Genomic DNA, 18,113 nt, shown 5'->3' with positions numbered 1-18,113 from the left:
GTTATCTGATTGAAAATCAGGGAGGGGAGAAAAAGACCGAGCTGCGAGCGCTGATGATGCTTCTTTCTGCTTTAAGGCTCCTGCAACTTTTAGGAAACGGATTTCTTTCTCTGCGTTTTTTTTTTCTCTGCGACGCATTTTGGATCTATAAAGTTTATTATTGTTGTTTTAATTCGGGCTCAATTAACGGTGAGTCGGTGCCAACAGTTTCACATTTTCATAAACTGTATAACAACTCGAACGGGTAGTTAACAATATCTTATATTGTTTTGCTAAAAAAAGAAGAAAAACTTCTTCAAAATTACATTTTAGCTCTAACCAGTTATAAAACCTTAAAAAACATACTCTAATGTGTAGTTTACATATTTATTTAACATTATAATGACATTTGAGAATGCTTCGCTTTATTTATTGCGTTAAAAACAAATAGAAAATGTTCTGTGTGCTATTTTTGCGACGCAGAAACGACATGCCGCGGTCATTTCTGGTGAAAAACAAACGGTGCGCCTCCTATAACATCCACCGCAGTTACGAAGAGGAGCAGCCGGCGGAGTTTGAAGACCAGGGTGAGACTTTATCTGTAACTTTAAATGGAAAATGCATCACTTTTTCTTCTCTAAATAAACGATATTTTTCTTAAATGTCGCATGCATTAAAACTTAAAGTTGCTTGCAATGTGCTCAACTGTTTTGTTGTGCGTTTATCAGAAGTCCCGTCGCAGCTGCAGAGCACAGACTCATCAGAGGAGCCCCTGTCTGAGGGGCCCTCCGCAGACAGGTGCTCCCCTCCGGAGGATTCAGAGCCGCAGTGTCCGTTACCTGCTCACCCAGAGCCGGCCAGCCCGCCGCTGGCCCCTTCACAGCCCTACTACCTAACAGGTCGGTACCTCAACCAGACTGGCTTTACATTAGCAGGGGCCCGTGTCCGGACGTTTTAAGCGTTTCATATCAGTTGGTAATCATACATAGTTGCAAACAAGTCTGAACCTTAAATGGTCCGCGCCATCTTAGTAGGCAAGCGCAGCGCAAAGCATAGCGGGATGGCTTGAGATCAACAAAAAGAAAATATGTGGGCGTTATTGACCAATAATAGAGAGATTGACCGTATAAAACGGAAATGTTCCTCCGATCTCATACTATCATACAGTTAGCGGCCTAGTTAACACAAAGAGTGCATATAAAATGGTATCCATGGACACAAACAATCAATGTTTAAACGTATTTGTAAAGGATGAACAAACTCCTCAGATTAATAACAAGGTTCTGGTAACTGGCAGATCAACTACTTAAAGTAATAAACATGTAGGCTACATGTCGGTGTTAGCTAGCAAATAAAAGCTACAGTAGCTAAGCTAATTTTGCTAGTTCAGCTGTAAGTAGTACCCTAAATATCGTTGATATTTATCTTAGTATTACACAGAGATCTGTAGAGTACTCAAGTAGTTGTAATGTTTTTAAGTTAGACAGGAAGGAGTCGAGAGCTAGCTCTAAGCTTGAGGCTTGTTTATTGTTGTCATAGCAACTCCATAGCAACCGCCTGCCAAGATGGCTGTCAGTTACAAAGTTCACGGAAGTGTGTCACATGAAAACTATGTATTGATTAGTTTTTGTGTTTTAAATATGTGAAATGCTGCCAAGCTGATAGCGAGACATTTCCTGTTTTATCTGTTTATTTTTAAACAGTTGTGGCAAAACCAGAAACTGCTACTTGTAACCCAGCAGGTTGTTGCTAGGTAACCAAAGAGCGAGTGAGTTAGTTGATTGTATCAACCTAACTTAGCTAGCTGTGAGAGGTTGAGTCTTAAGTCTTTACTCTGCCTGCATCTCCCAGAATGCTGTGCGGTTCTGGATCAGAGTTCAGTGAAAAGGTTTTTATACCGTAGTCTGATTCTGCTTGTTCTTCCTTTCTTCTTATTAAACTTCATATTATCATCATCCTGCCAGTGGGACTAGATATGGAAATTAGACACTTGGCTATCATCTCATATATTTGCATGTAAAAGCTAAATGATATCCAATGTCCCATTTTTAAAGAATAAACTTGAAACTATGAACACATTTTGTACTTTCATCTAGTTCTCAGCTGCTTTCTAAGAAAAACACTCAGCAGTTTTTTGGCAATAAGTTAATTGTTTTTGGTGTCTGGAAATGAGCCATTTCAAAAACCTCCGGAATGCAACATTACAAATCCACAGGCATTTCGCCGTTACATATAGCAACCCCAGCCTGTTACCTAGCAACCCAAGCAGAACTTCGGTATGGTTGGTCAGCTGGTTTTACCGCTCTGTGTGCTGTACAATGGCTGCTGGAAAGCTAAAATCTCATTATCAAGGAATTATTTTGTGCACAAACTGTAATGAACATGTTTTGTGTCCTAACCTGTTAAGGGAAGCATAATATTTCACCTTTCAACTTGTCCTCCCTGTGTTAGAGCCCCACATGGCCGAGTTCCCGCCTTACTACAAGCCTTCGTACGCCTGGGAGTCGGTGTCGTCGTCCTACAAGCTGCGGCAGCTGAGCTTCAGCCCCACGGTGCTGCAGCACGCCAGCAGCCTGTATGGCGGCCACATCAGCCACAGTCCGCCGCCGCAGCAGCCGCTGGACTGCAGCACGCACTACTCCCCCACCTCCAACACCTACCACTGCATCACCTGTGACAAAGTAGGCAGTTTTTCTCATCACTGCATGGAATATCCATATTTAAAATGATGATTTCATTTATTAACATAAGGGGCAATCAAAACCAACTTCGCCTTGTATAAATTATTCCACCCAGGGGTGTCCAAAGTGCGGCCCGGGGGCCATTTGCGGCCCTCTGGGGCATTTTGGGCGGCCCCCTCAAGTTCAATTCTACAATGGAGCAAAAAACAGGAAGTAGAGATTAAAAACTAGCATGAACCACACATCTCAAAAAAATGAAATAGAAGGCTGGGATCAGGAACTTGCCAGGAGTTTTGTGCCTCTGGTATGGCACAGACTGTTTGCTACTTCATGGTATTATTCAGAAAAGATGTTTAAATTTTTCCTTTAGCACAAAACTCTTTTTCAGGAAAGCTAAAAACAACTTCAAACTAGCGTAAAAACGTTCTTTCTTTTGTTTTTGCAAAATTAAGGAAGTTTATTTGAACTTTTGCCATTTCCATCAACATTTTCTCCAACATGTGCGTGAGAACATGTTGATGCTACTGAATCAAAGCATGTGGGTAATCCAGCTTAAGTCATGATTAAACAAGAGCCAGGTTGGTGTGAGTAAATGTTTTCTGTTAACAAGTGAAATCAACATTTGTATGTAATTTCCCCAAGTTATTTTTGCTGTTTTTTGTCGTTCAGGTTTTCTCAACTTCTCATGGACTGGAGGTTCATGTCAGGCGGTCACACAGCGGAATGAGACCATTTGGTTGCAGCATCTGCAGGAAAACCTTTGGGCATGCTGTGAGTCTGGAGCAGCACATGAACGTTCACTCTCAGGTAAACAAAAACACAAATTACTTCAGATTTTGTAAAAATTGTAAACTTGTAAAACTGAGAAAGCAGTAGTTTGTTGCCATGCTTCATTTATTTTAGAAATTATTGATTCTTTAAGTATGAAAAATCCATTTTAAACCCCATCGAAAGTGAAAATTCAATATGGCTGCCGAATAATGGCGGTAGTGAAAAGCCGTTTATTTGTACTTCTGATTGTTTTCATCTCATTTACCATACTGTCATCAACATAGTTATACACTGTTTTTGTGTTAAAATCAGATAAATACCTTAATATTGTTTTGTGCTGCTAACAAAAGTTAGCTTAAACAACAATGGCATATCTAAATGTTGATTAAACTATCCAATTATGCATCCAGCACTATAAAAATCACTAATACAGGTTATAGAGTGGGATACTGGTTTTAAAAGTGCTACTAATAAATGGTTTATACCTGGATTATCTGTAGGCGTGGCAGCCATATTGAATAGTAATGATGCATTTTTTGTAGTATTTGTGCTGTAATGTCAACTTGTTAACATGTTTCTTTTGTGTTTGAATTTATAAAATGATTAGAAATGTACTATTAGCTTGTATTGCTAATAGCAGTTAGCATGAACGCAGATGTTTGTCTTTGTTAACGTAATGTTTTGAATCTAATACAGAGACATTTGCGTGAGGAATTTCAGATGATTTATGCAAAAAAAGTTTTTTTCATTAGGAGTTCTACTTTTAAAAGATCGCAGCTTATGACTTGTAAAAACTATCAAATGGGGCTAAATTGTTTAATTTTATTGTATGTTCAGGAAAAAAGTTTTGAGTGCAAGATGTGCGGTAAATCCTTCAAGCGCTCCTCCACGCTGTCCACCCACCTGCTCATCCACTCCGACACCAGACCTTACCCCTGTCAGTACTGCGGGAAACGGTTCCATCAGAAGTCGGACATGAAGAAGCACACGTACATCCACACGGGTAATGACAGCGGCGATCCTCCCACTCTGTTCTGGACTCAACCTGCTACAGTATCAACCATTCAACCATCAGCTGTTTGGAAAAGTGTAATATTTTGTAAATTTTACACTTTTTAGGGCTGCAGTTAACAATTATGTTAGTAATCGATTATTCCAACAATGAATCAGATAAAAAATGATCACACTCTGCTGATTTTTATTTTAATATTATAAATACATTTTGAAAATTATTTTAAAATGGGAAAATAAACAAGTTATTGCCTAAAATGCAATAACACAGCAAACCTTTAGTGAACGTTTGATTATTTGTAGATTGATTAAGATTCATCTGCACCTAAAACAACACTTTTAGGATTTTAGCACAAATAAGTTAACCTATCATTTGAAAGTAGCTTTTTTTGTATTTATTCAGATCATACATAATGCAATATTTAGAACTGTGCATGTCATGATGGATTACTATTTTCAGACCCACATGCAGAACACAATACAGGAGAGGTATGTATGGTAATTGGTTTATTGTGAAACGGTAGGTAAAGGATGTGGAGGCTCTGGTCTGGTCCAGGGAGGAAACGGTTTCACGGAGCGACCGGCTCTCTAAAGAGGCAGAGCAGAATGGTGAGTTCAGGGTTGTCGGAAACGGAAGAGTCACAGAATAAACGGAGCTTACTTGTGGTTCGATGGTGTGAGATCCAGGAGGGTTTACTGGGAGGTTCGGGGTCTTTGTCTTTAGGTGGTCCAGGTGGTCCGGTGCCTGACGGCTGGTGTGCAGGAAGAAAACGGGGGAGTGCGTCGGAGGGCGGACAGGTAGGCTCGGGCTTGGCGGGGACAAAGGAGCGGTGCAACTGCCAGTCGTGGAATCCGGGGGGGGGGAACTTGTAATCAGACAGAGGAGGTGAGTCTGGGGGCTCGGGCAACCAGTGGGTAGGACCCACGGCGTCACGAGGGGAATCTCGATCAGAGAAGCAAACAGGATCCGTAACAGCTTCTCCGGAGGGAAAAACCTGAAGGCAGAAAACAACAGGAAAAAAGTCACTGGGGAATTAAGATCAACGAGGATTCAGATCAACGAGGAAAGATCAGAGGCTAGTTCTAGGAGGCTCAGAGGTACCGTTTCTGGCTAACACTCGGGCGCTGAAGGACTGGCAGGAGCCTCCTTTAGTACACGCCGCTGATGAGTTGATCAGGTTCAGGTGTGCTTGATGGCGGTCTACACACACACTCCAGTCGGGTGAGTATGGCGCCATCTGTCGTGAAAGGTGAGTGTATGCACAGAAAAACCCACAAAAGAACCAAAGGAACCCCGAACCACAACAGTACCCCCCCCTCAATGGCCGCCACCTGGCGGCCTCGAAGAACCGGACGTCAGTGAGGAACGGTAGTCGGTGATGAGGGATGGATCCAAAATAAAAGAACCCGGGACCCAAGAACGCTCCTCCGGACCGTAGCCCTCCCAGTCGACGAGGTACTGCCAGCCGCGACCTCGCCGACGGGAGTCCACGATCCGGTGGACGGAATATGCAGGGTGGCCATCAACGTCACGGGGGGGAGGAGGGGCGTCGGCTGGAGGGCAGAGCGGGCTGGTCCGGACGGGTTTAATGTGGGACACATGGAAGGTGGGATGGACGCGGAGGGAAGTAGGCAAACGGAGACGGACAGCGGATGGAGTGATTACGGCTTCTATAGTAAATGGGCCAATATAACGGGGAGCTAATTTTCTAGACATAGATTTGAGGGGAATGTCTCGGGAGGACAACCAAACCTGTTGACCGGGTGTGTAGGTGGGAGCAGGAATCCTCCTGCGGTCAGCCTGGCGTTTAATCTGTTCGACAGTGCGGTTGAGATTGGCTATAGCAGCCTTCCAAACCCTCTGACAGCGACGGATGTGGTGACGGACGGAGCTGACAGAAATATTCTCTTCCTCAGCTGAGAGTAGAGGTGGTTGATAGCCGAGGGATGCTTCGAATGGGGACAGACCTGTAGCAGCGGAAACATGGCTGTTATGGGCATACTCCACCCAAGGGAGATATTGAGACCAGTCAGAGGGGTTGGAGGATGAGAAACAACGAAGGGTGGTTTCAAGATCCTGATTGAGACGTTCTGTTTGGCCATTGGACTGCGGATGAAAACCAGATGTGAGTGAAACATTGGCGTGTAATGCAGAACAAAAATTCTTCCAAACCTGGGAGATGAATTGGGGTCCTCGATCCGATAGGATGTCCTGCGGGATGCCATGAAGCCGGAAAACGTGTTTGACCAGAAGTTGTGCCGTTTGGAAGGCCGTGGGTAATTTACGGAGGGGAACGAAATGGCAAGCTTTGGAGAAGCGGTCAACAATGGAGAGGATGGTGGTCATGCCTTTGGAGGGTGGCAACCCGGTGACGAAGTCTATCGATATGTGGGACCATGGGCGCTTTGGAATAGGAAGTGGCTGAAGGAGACCAGCCGGGGGTTGATGGGATGTCTTATTACGGGAACAGACGGTGCAGGCTCGAACATAATCCCGGACATCTTTGTGAACGGACGGCCACCAGAACCTTCGGTTGACTAGGGCGATGGTGCGACTGATGCCAGGATGACCAGAAAACTTTGATGCGTGGATCCACTGAAGAAAACGGGCCCGGGCGGAGGAAGGAACGAAGGTCTTATTGGGTGGACAGGCCTCAGGAGCTGGGTCGGACAGTTGTGCTTGTTTTATAATGTCTTCTATTTCCCAGGTTATTGCTGCAACTGTGCAACTGGGAGGGAGGATGGTGGCTGGAACCTTCTCAAAGTTGTCAGGTGAGTAGAGACGGGAAAGGGCATCAGGTTTTATGTTGCGAGATCCTGGGCGATATGAAATAGAGAGGTTGAATCGGGAGAAGAATAACGACCAGCGTGATTGTCGTGGATTTAGCCGTCTCGCGGAACGTAGGTAGGACAAATTCTTGTGGTCGGTCCAAACCAAGACTGGAAGCTCTGCCCCCTCCAGCCAGTGTCTCCACTCCTCCAGGGCCAATTTTATGGCTAGTAGTTCCCGGTCCCCCACATCATAGTTCCTTTCAGGTGGTGTTAATCTGCGTGAAAAAAAGGCACAGGGGTGAGTTTTATTGTCTTGGGGTGAAATCTGAGACAATACTGCTCCAACTCCGGAATCAGACGCATCCACTTCTACGATGAACTGCCTAGAGGGGTCCGGTTGAATGAGGATGGGTGCGGTGGCAAAGAGGTTCTTGAGACGAGAGAAGGCAGCCTCAGTCTCCGGGGTCCAACTGAAAGGAATCTTGGTAGAGGTTAGAGCGGTAAGAGGTAAGGCTGTCTGACTGTAATTGCGGATGAAACGACGGTAAAAATTGGCAAATCCGAGGAAACGTTGTAGCTGTTTGCGGGTCTCTGGTCTTGGCCACTCCAGGACCGCCCGAATCTTTTCCTCCGTCGGCCTTACCTGTCCGCCCCCAAGAATGAAACCCAGAAATGACACAGACGACTTGTGGAATTCACACTTTTCTGCCTTGACATATAGCTTGTTTTCTAAAAGTCTCTGCAAAACCAGATGGACGTGATGCTTGTGTTCATCTAAGGATTTAGAGAAAATCAGAATGTCATCGAGATAAACGAATAGAAAAATGTTTAGGAAGTCTCTTAAAACATCGTTTATCAGAGCTTGGAAAAAGGCAGGAGCATTCGACAATCCAAACGGCATAACAAGGTACTCAAACTGCCCAATGGGTGTTTTAAATGCCGTCTTCCATTCGTCTCCCTTACGAATGCGCAGAAGGTGATAAGCATTTCTTAAGTCCAGCTTGGAGAAAACTGTTGCTCCATGGACTGGTTCGAAAGCTGATGACAGCAGCGGAAGGGGATATTTGTTTTTAACTGTAATATTATTTAGTCCCCTGTAGTCAATGCATGGTCTCAATGAGCCATCTTTTTTCCCCACAAAGAAAAACCCTGCTCCCAGGGGTGACGAAGATGGGCGGATTATGCCAGCGGCTAACGACTCTTTAATGTATTTTTCCATGGTTTCTCTTTCAGGACGGGAGATGTTATACAATCGGCTGGAAGGTAATGGGGCACCGGGTAAGAGATCTATGGAGCAATCGTACGGACGAGAAGGAGGTAGAGAGAGAGCCTTAGACTTACTGAAAACGGGAGCGAGATCATGGTATTCTGGAGGAATGATGGACAGGTCGACTGGATCAGCCTCTTGCGGCTCAGCCGGCGGAGGACCTGGGGGAACAGCTGAGCGGAGACATGATGAGTGACATGACGTGGACCAAGATTCTACACGCCTGTCTGACCAGTGAATTTGTGGGTTGTGTTGTTGCAACCATCGAAACCCAAGGATTATAGGCGAGTTGGATGTGGGAAACACGAAAAATGAAATGAACTCACTGTGATTACCGGAGATTATGAGGTGAAGTGGTTTGGTTTGGTGGGAGATCTGTGGAAGAGTCTTCCCATCTAGGGCAGTAACTCGCAATGGAACAGACAAAGGTTCGGTTTCTATGGCCATTTGTTTAACCAAGGACTCGTCTATGAGGTTCTGTTCGCAGCCAGAGTCAACAAGGGCAGACAACGGGACGGAATGATTGTGATAAATTATTGTGGCAGGTAATAATAATCGAGGAGAGTCTTTGCTTAACAAGTGGTCCGCCAACCTCCTCGTTTCTAAAAGCGGACCTGGGGGTTTAAACGGACAGGGCACTGAGCGAGAAAATGACCAGGGGAACCACAATAAATGCATAGGCGGGCTGATATGCGTCGTTGCCGCTCCTCAGGAGTTAGCCGAGTCCGCCCCACCTGCATGGGTTCGGGCTCCTGGGGAGCTCGGGGAGGAGAGACCCCCGGAGTGAGAGTCAAACCCCCCAACTGTTTCACTGGCAGATTTCTCCGGCTCCTTTCTCTAGCGCGAGACCGGATTCTAATGTCAAGACGAATAGTTAAATCTATCAACTCGTCTAACGTTTTTGGTTCGTCTAGTGTAGCTAGTTCGTCTTTTAATGATTCGTTCAGGGCATTAAAGTATGCACTCTTTAATGCCGCTGCATTCCAGCCAGTCGCTGCAGCTTTAATGCGGAAATCCACCGCAAAGTCAGCGACGGTTCGGTGCCCCTGCTTAATGTTCCATAATTCACGGGAATTAAAGGATTTGTCAGAATCGTGGCTGAAAACTTGTCTGAACTCCTTTAAAAAATCTTCAAACGAGCACCCGTACTGAGCTGGATCCGGAAAACGGGCCTCTGCCCATAATAACGCTCGTCCAGACAACAAAGACAGAACGTACGCAATCTTTGCGCCGTCTTGGGAGAAACTTTGTGGGGCATGGTTAAAGATGATTGAGCATTGAAGCAGAAATCCATTACATTTACTTATATCACCTGAGAATCTCTCCGGAGTTGGAGGACGGATGTCGGAAAACGTAGGCTGGATTGCGGGGACCGGAGCTGGATCGGGTGCGGGAGCTGGGGTCGGAGCCCGAGGAGTGGAACCCTGGAGAAAATGTGCTAATTCGGTTAATCGTTGATTAGTCTCTGCTTGCTGTCTGCTTAGTTCTCTTAATACGGTTTCGTGTGTTTGTAGAAGTGACTGTTGGTCGGACAATGTTCTCCGTATTGCGTCTGCTGGACTGAGTGTTTGGCCCGAGTGTTCTGTCATGATGGATTACTATTTTCAGACCCACATGCAGAACACAATACAGGAGAGGTATGTATGGTAATTGGTTTATTGTGAAACGGTAGGTAAAGGATGTGGAGGCTCTGGTCTGGTCCAGGGAGGAAACGGTTTCACGGAGCGACCGGCTCTCTAAAGAGGCAGAGCAGAATGGTGAGTTCAGGGTTGTCGGAAACGGAAGAGTCACAGAATAAACGGAGCTTACTTGTGGTTCGATGGTGTGAGATCCAGGAGGGTTTACTGGGAGGTTCGGGGTCTTTGTCTTTAGGTGGTCCAGGTGGTCCGGTGCCTGACGGCTGGTGTGCAGGAAGAAAACGGGGGAGTGCGTCGGAGGGCGGACAGGTAGGCTCGGGCTTGGCGGGGACAAAGGAGCGGTGCAACTGCCAGTCGTGGAATCCGGGGGGGGGGAACTTGTAATCAGACAGAGGAGGTGAGTCTGGGGGCTCGGGCAACCAGTGGGTAGGACCCACGGCGTCACGAGGGGAATCTCGATCAGAGAAGCAAACAGGATCCGTAACAGCTTCTCCGGAGGGAAAAACCTGAAGGCAGAAAACAACAGGAAAAAAGTCACTGGGGAATTAAGATCAACGAGGATTCAGATCAACGAGGAAAGATCAGAGGCTAGTTCTAGGAGGCTCAGAGGTACCGTTTCTGGCTAACACTCGGGCGCTGAAGGACTGGCAGGAGCCTCCTTTAGTACACGCCGCTGATGAGTTGATCAGGTTCAGGTGTGCTTGATGGCGGTCTACACACACACTCCAGTCGGGTGAGTATGGCGCCATCTGTCGTGAAAGGTGAGTGTATGCACAGAAAAACCCACAAAAGAACCAAAGGAACCCCGAACCACAACAGTGCAATTTTGTAATTGCAATTGAAATTGTTCTCTTTTTTGCAGAGAACACAATATATTAAAGTTATTTTAAAAAATTATAAGAATAAAGTCGGATGAGAAAAAAGTTGAAATAATAAAGTCATAAAATTACAAAAATACAGTCATAGTATTATGACGTCATTCTCATATTATTTCTACTTTATTCCTGTAATATTATGACTTTATTTTTGTTATTTTTTCTTAGTGTTGCCCTAACACTCGATCGTCCATCCGCACTGGATTTGTAGCTTTAATTTGATTTCCAGTTTCGGGTTTTGTTTCTGTCCAAAGATGTGCTGGATGATATCAGCTACTTTCCAGGTGCAGCATGGAGGATTTGTTTCCAGAGGTTATAAAGCCGCTGATAAATCAGAAAAAGAAGTTTAAACAAATATCCCGTCAATTTGCATGTCTGGTTTTCCTGCTTCGCGCCGCGCTCTATAAAAGGAAGTCTGTTCAGTTGACATTTGTTGACAGCATGGCTTCTACAAATCTGAACAATGGCGCGATTCTTCTCGATTGGTCGCTAATAGAAGCTTTACCTATGAGGTGAAAACATCTGATGCTGTTTTTACGCAACTCTGATTTTTTTGCAGCTAAAGGAAAAATCAAATCAGTCAAGGTAAAAAAAAAAAAGAAAAGTGAAACATTTTTCATTTTCGCAGGCGAAAAGCCGCACAAGTGCCAGGTTTGCGGCAAAGCGTTCAGCCAGAGCTCCAACCTGATCACCCACAGCAGGAAGCACACGGGATTCAAACCGTTTGGGTGTGACGTTTGCTCAAAGGGCTTCCAGAGAAAGGTGGATCTGCGCCGGCATCACGAGAGTCAGCACGGCATGAAGTGAAGGCTCCCGAACGTTTGTACATATTAGATTTCTATTAAAACAATGAGTGTCAGGTGTGCCTGGGATGGTAGGACTCCCTCAGGGAAACTGAAATGTAATATATAGGAATTCATCTTTAAATGTCTGAATAAATGTGAAAAAATTGGTATAATTTTGTATTTATATTCTGGTCACTGCAAAAACACAAAATCTCACCAAGTTTTGTAGTCTAGTTTCAATTCAAATATCTAATGTTACAAATCGCCGTTACCTAGCAACCCCAGGGAAGACTGACCCGTTACCTAGCAACCCCAACGGAACTCTTCGAAAATCTTCCTGCACTTGAAATAAGACAAACTAACTGACAGGAAATAGGAAATAATTCCTTAATAAGTGAAATAAAATATTTTAGCTTATAGAAAAAGATTATTTAGATTATTTCACTTTGAACAGAGTTAGGGAGTAACCAGTTACCTTTACTCGAGTAACTTTTTTGAAAAAAATTACTTTTTATTCTGTACTTTTTAATTTTACTTGAGTAATTTTATTAAGTATGTTTACTCTTATTTGAGTAAAATTTCTGAATTTTCTACCAACTGAATAAAAAATAAACAAAAGCTTCACCAGACACAGACCTGCAGTTTTTATTAAAGTTTCATAAGTTTTTTATTGAAAGAAACTGATTTGGAAAAAAAATATTTTCTCTGATTTGGTTATTTTTTTGTTACCTATATGAATTATTGTCATTTTGATTCTTAAAACACCCAAATTTCCACTTAATTTTACATTTTGGCCCAACTGATTATGTAATTTCTAAATATTAAATAATTTGATCAGTTACTCAGTATTTGAGTAACTTTTTACCAAACACTTTTTTACTTTAACTTGACTGGTTGAGTAAAATATGTTGTAGTTCTACTCCATTGACCTCTGACTGCAAGTAACTTAAAAGTAACTTTTTTAGCAAGATACAAGAGCCTATTTTAAATAAATAATTCTGCAATGTTGATAAAAAAAAAGGTAAAAGTTCCATTCGCAGATTATTTCACATATAATATTGGATGAATGTAGTAATCTGCTGGTGAAGCTAATAACTTTTAGAATCAATATTACAGAATTAGTTACTTAAATAAGTTCCTATCTTGCAGAAAATTACTTGGAAGTTAATTTTTGTCTTATTTTAAATGTACTTGAACTAGAAATTACACAAACATACTGGGTAGTATTTTGTATTTTTGCAGTGTTTGAATGATTCAGGTTGTTGGGGATAATAAACGATTTGATATAAACTGCAATCCTGGAAAATCTCTGTTTTTCCTTTTTGATAATAGTCCATGTTTCATAACCACACACTTGTATTTTTTGTTTGTTTGTTTTTGAGCCACGTTCTCATCTAAAGCAGGATGTAGGATTCCTACAGGACTGTTACGTTGGGTGAAAATCTGTTGCGTGACCAGAGTGATCCTGCAGTCAAATAAAACACCTGGAGCGTCATGCAAATCCACGCGCAGCGCCTGATAGTGGACTAGAAAGCAGCAGGAAGGGACAGTTAGGGAAGCGTTCAGGAATTGAAACACAAATGGCTTCAAAAACATGAAAAACCAGAAGTCAAATCAGAGGAAAGCTAATGAATTCTGCATTTGGTTTCATTGGGAAACAGGGATTAATGAGTGTGTGTATGTGTGTGGAAAAGGGATTGATTACTTGAGTTAACTGCCACCCCACCCTTCCAGTCTGTTGGATTTACTTACAACAAACAAACGGCAGCAAACGCCGCCTTCCTCAAACACCAAAGCTGCTGGCGCGTTAAGCTGCTGGAGGCAAATCAGATCATCAGGAACGGCCTTTAAATCTGACGAGGAGGCCGGCGCAGAAACCACGCTCACCTTTCAACGAGGACGAGTCAGTAACGCCTCGCACTGAAAAAACACGTTAATAAATATTTTTGGTCTAGTTTCTAGTGCAAATGTCTTAGTCAAGTGGAAATGAGACAAAACTAACTAAGTTCATTTCCAGCAAGAAATTAGCTTTTTTTTCTTGCTGTTTGTTACATTTTTTTGCACAAAATTATTCTTTACATAATGAGATTTTGGCTATTTTAAGGCCTTCTGCTACTTTAAGTCCAAATAAGCTGCTGGTGGCCACACCCACAAACTCAACATTTACACTCACACGTTAAAACGGCTGCAAACAGATATATATTAAACAACTGTACGTCTTTGAAGAGCAGAAGTGGAGCCTCCTCGACAACCATCAAGAATGCAGCAAGTTGTTTCTGATGGTTGGTCAACAACAAAACACTTGTCTTTTCCAGCAGCCATTGTACAGTACAGCGCATACAGCAGTAACCATCCTTTTCATGAATCTGTATTAGGAAAACAGGGTGTCTTCAGTCAGAGGCTTCTTCAGATTCACTGTAATACAGACTGCCACAGGAGATCTTTCCTCATCAGCAGTCACCATCTACAATAACTCTTATTATTATATTAATATGAATTACAAGAATTAATAAAGTATTTCTGAATTTGAACTGAATTGATACAGCAGTAAAACCAGCTGACCAAACGTCCTGGAGCTCAGTTTGTGTTGCTAGGTAACGGGCGGAAATCTGTTGGGGTTGCTAGGTAACGGGTTGAGCTTCTCTGGAGTCACTAGGTGAAGAGTCAGTGTCTGCTGATTGTTACATTACTCAGGTTTTTTTTTAAACGACTCATTTTCCAGACGCCAAAAAACATGAAGGTCCTGCCCAACAATGGCGGGGTGTTTATTTATTTTATTTTAATTTTTTTTTTTTACAAACGCTTGGTCTGTTTTTAGAAGCAGCAGGAACCAAACTGGAAGTACAAAAACATGCAAAATGTGAATTTTGCATAAACGATACTCTGTAAATATCAATTCCTTAATATGGATGTAAAAGTACTTAAAATTTATAATGTGGGTAAAATTTCTTGTTATAAGTTAAATTATCTGCCGGTGGAACTTTTCATCAATATTAAAGAATTACTGACTTAAAACAAGTTCTTATAGCTAGCTGGAAATTTACCTGTAATTTAGTTTGATCTTATTTCAAGATACATAGAAACTAGACAAAAAATGTACTTAGCAAGATTTTGTGTTTTTGAAGTGTTCTTCCACATGTCTGTGGTCCAAACTGACCTTATTTGACCAAACAACTGGTTTTGCTTTTCTTTTATGACTTTCTTCTTGCCACTTCAGCTAACTGCAAACCTCTGAGGCCTTCACAAAACACAACACCGAATTCCTCCAGATAAATTTAAAAACACACAGGAATTATGCAAATTCACAATCTGTCTTTGGAAAACAATACTTTTAAACAGTTCACCGATTCTGACACACATGCAAAAGCTGCATTTATCCCACAAACAGCCAGTAATTCTGGATATTTTTCCAAATGTTGAAGGAAATCAACCTTTCTTTAATTGTTAGGCTGTGTCTTGCAAGCTTACAAATTCAAAATGGATGTGTGTGTGTTGTAAATGTAAAACATTTGAGTTCTTTCCAACAGTGAAGAAGAAACTCCAGTCTTTTGCAAATCTAACCTGAAAGCGTTTACACGACTGCAAACCATAGCTGCAGAAATCAGAGCATTCCTGAGAACGGACCGTCTGACAAACAAATCTGAGGTCTCTGTATGCAAAATTTGTTGGCAAATAGAGGCGACAGGGTCAGGGTTTAGTCCTTGGGAACAGTTAGACGTGCTGCCACCGCAGTACCCCAGTGCGAGGAGACGGAGCAAATCAAAACGGTGCACAGGTAAGCAGCAGAACAAAAGCCTGGGATCCTCCAGGGTGGGACTGAGCAAACAGGACGCGAGTCCTGGAAGGGGAGGGCCGCGGCTGCCGGGGGTTGCCTGGGGGAAAACGGGAAAAACCGAACGAAACTGTTTCCTCAGTCATTCCTGCTAGGTCTGCAGGGGGTTAAAAACTTTTTTTTTTAGGTAATATGGTTTAAATTCTGCTTTAAAGCTGTGCTTTCTGTGTTGTTTTTCAAAATAAAATGTATGCAAGAAGCCACATTATTCTCCTTAAAGATCAGCTGGAGCAGAAATATGAAACACGCAGCCAAAGTTTTGCAAAGTGTGCAAACTATCTGGCAGAAACAGGTAAAGAGATAAAGCAGGATGTTCTGCATTTGTTTTGCAAATCTCCATGCAAATGAGCCACAGCCAGTACTCTGGAAGCCGTGCAGGATGTGAAGAGTGTCTGAGCAAACGCCCGAGGCATCAATGATGCATTCAGGGAGTCCAGGGAGGGAGCCGTTCTCCCTGCCAGAGAGTTCAAAGTCACGCCTGGGAATCCGAATCACTGTTTACCGTTTTATAGCTTCTGTCATCAAACCGTACACTGCAAAAACACAACATCAACCAAGGAGTTTTAGAGATTCTACTGCAAATATATCAGTACGCTAGCAGAGTTGGGTAGCAAGTACTTACATTTACTTGTGTAACTGTATTGAAAAAATGTACTTATAGCAGTATTTTATTTTTATTATGAAGTATTTCTACTCTAACTTGAGAGACATTTCTGGATTTTCTATCTACTGAATGAAAAACAAAACGTGTTTTAACCAAAAATCAACCAGACACAGGTTAAAGTTTTTATTGAAAGAAACTGATGTGGGAAAATGTTCTTGTTATTTCTAGTTTCTTACATGAATTATTATCATTTTGGTCCTTAAAATGCCAAAATTTCCACTTTATATTTTGGTCGATCTGATTATGCAATTTCTAAATATTAAGGATAATTTGATCAGTTACTCAGTCGACTTTAACCAAATACTCTTACTTGAGTAATTTCTTGGATGGTTACTTTTTACTTTTTTGAGTACTCTACCCACCTCTGCTTGCAAGTAACTTTTCAGCAAGCTTTATGAGCTTGTTTTAAGTCAATAATTCCTTAATATTGATGAAAAAGTTCTAGTTCCACTGGCAGATTATTTCACTTACAACAAGACATTTTACCCATATTACAAGTTAAGGTTATTTTTCATCCATATTAAGGAAGTTTGGGTGCCTATTATACAAAATCCACGTTTTTATTCTTACATTTGGGTGTCAACTAAAAACAGAAAACACAAAGCCAATTTTGAATGAACCGTTTTCAAAAACCTCTGGAATGTAATGTAACAAATCAGCAGGCGCTGCACCGTTACCTAGCAACCCCAGGGAAGGCCAGCCCGTTACCTAGCAACCCCAACGGAACTCTGCAGATATCTTGGCACACTTGAAATTAGACAAAACTAACATACAAGTAACTTTTCAGCAAGATGTCAGAGTTTGGTTTAAGTAAATAATTCCTTAATACTGATGAAAAAGTTTGGCAGATTATTTCACTTATATTTGCACTCTTATATTTTACTGAAGAGTTACTTGCAAGTTAGTTTTGCCTTTTTTCAAGTGCACCAAGATATCTGCACTTGAAACTAAACCACAAATACTTTGTGTTTTTGCAGTGTAATATACAAGTTCTAAGACAACACATTTTTGCATGCAAAGATTCAAAACTATTCAAATTATGGTCAAATTATCTACACATAAAGACACAAATAATTGAAATTTTACAGAAAAAATGAGAAAAACAGCAAAACGCTTTTGTTTTTTTAATGTTTAATGAAATGCCAGCATCACTGCTGATCAGAAAACGTAACTGTCTGCAGGTTTCCTCTGTGTGACTGACGCCAGGAAGACGCAGAGCGATCGCTGCTGTCAGTACGGGGCGTGATGCAGGGCTGCAGTCCTGCCTGGCTGCAGATAAGTCCTGTGGTGACGGCTAAGTGACGCTAGCTTATGTCCATGCCTGACTGAGCATTAGGAGTCAACAAAAACAAAAACCATCAACTTCTTTCAACGTGTTTTCTTTCCAAGTTTACACCTGTCTTTAAAGCTACTTCATGACATTCAGATGAAATTGAATAAAAGTCTAACTGCGTTTTTTAAACAAATTGAGGCAATTAGATGTACTTAAAAAGAATTATATAAAGGTGACATTAAATATATCCAAAATCTTGAAAACTAGACTTAACTTTGGCTTGTAATAAACTTTTCTCATTTTTTAAGTTGTGTTGATTCAACCAGCTGTTTTCTCTGAGTTCTTGGAAGTTAATATTCCAAGTCCAAAAATAAAAACAAGAACAGAACATGTCTGAACTTGGAAGGTCAGGTTTCTAACTAACCGTGACCTCAAAATCCAACCTAATCCAAATCTGAAATGTTCTGTGTTTTAGCAGCTTATCTCCTGGTACATTCACAAACATTTATCTTGTTTAAAAACTGAAAAATTCCCGTATGTTTGAAGTATATTTCCTGTTTTATTCA

The 18,113-nt window shown here is 42.1% G+C and overlaps 1 protein-coding gene across 1 annotated transcript; it reads left to right on the top strand.

Annotated features, from left to right (window-relative positions):
* On the top strand, positions 1-12,343 carry gfi1b (growth factor independent 1B transcription repressor). The gene is made up of 7 exons (XM_028026578.1): positions 1-189; positions 463-566; positions 708-878; positions 2,431-2,660; positions 3,330-3,467; positions 4,269-4,434; positions 11,622-12,343. The coding sequence occupies exons 2-7, from the start codon at positions 470-472 to the stop codon at positions 11,798-11,800; spliced, it is 981 nt and encodes a 326-aa protein (XP_027882379.1). The 5' UTR covers positions 1-189; positions 463-469; the 3' UTR covers positions 11,801-12,343.
* Positions 12,344-18,113: the final 5,770 nt, after the last annotated feature.

The sequence above is a fragment of the Xiphophorus couchianus genome, chromosome 8 (genome assembly GCF_001444195.1).
Source record: "Xiphophorus couchianus chromosome 8, X_couchianus-1.0, whole genome shotgun sequence".
Taxonomy (NCBI): Eukaryota; Metazoa; Chordata; class Actinopteri; order Cyprinodontiformes; family Poeciliidae; genus Xiphophorus; species Xiphophorus couchianus.
Note: the sequence above shows the minus strand (reverse complement) of the source record. Positions and strands in the feature narration are given on the sequence as shown.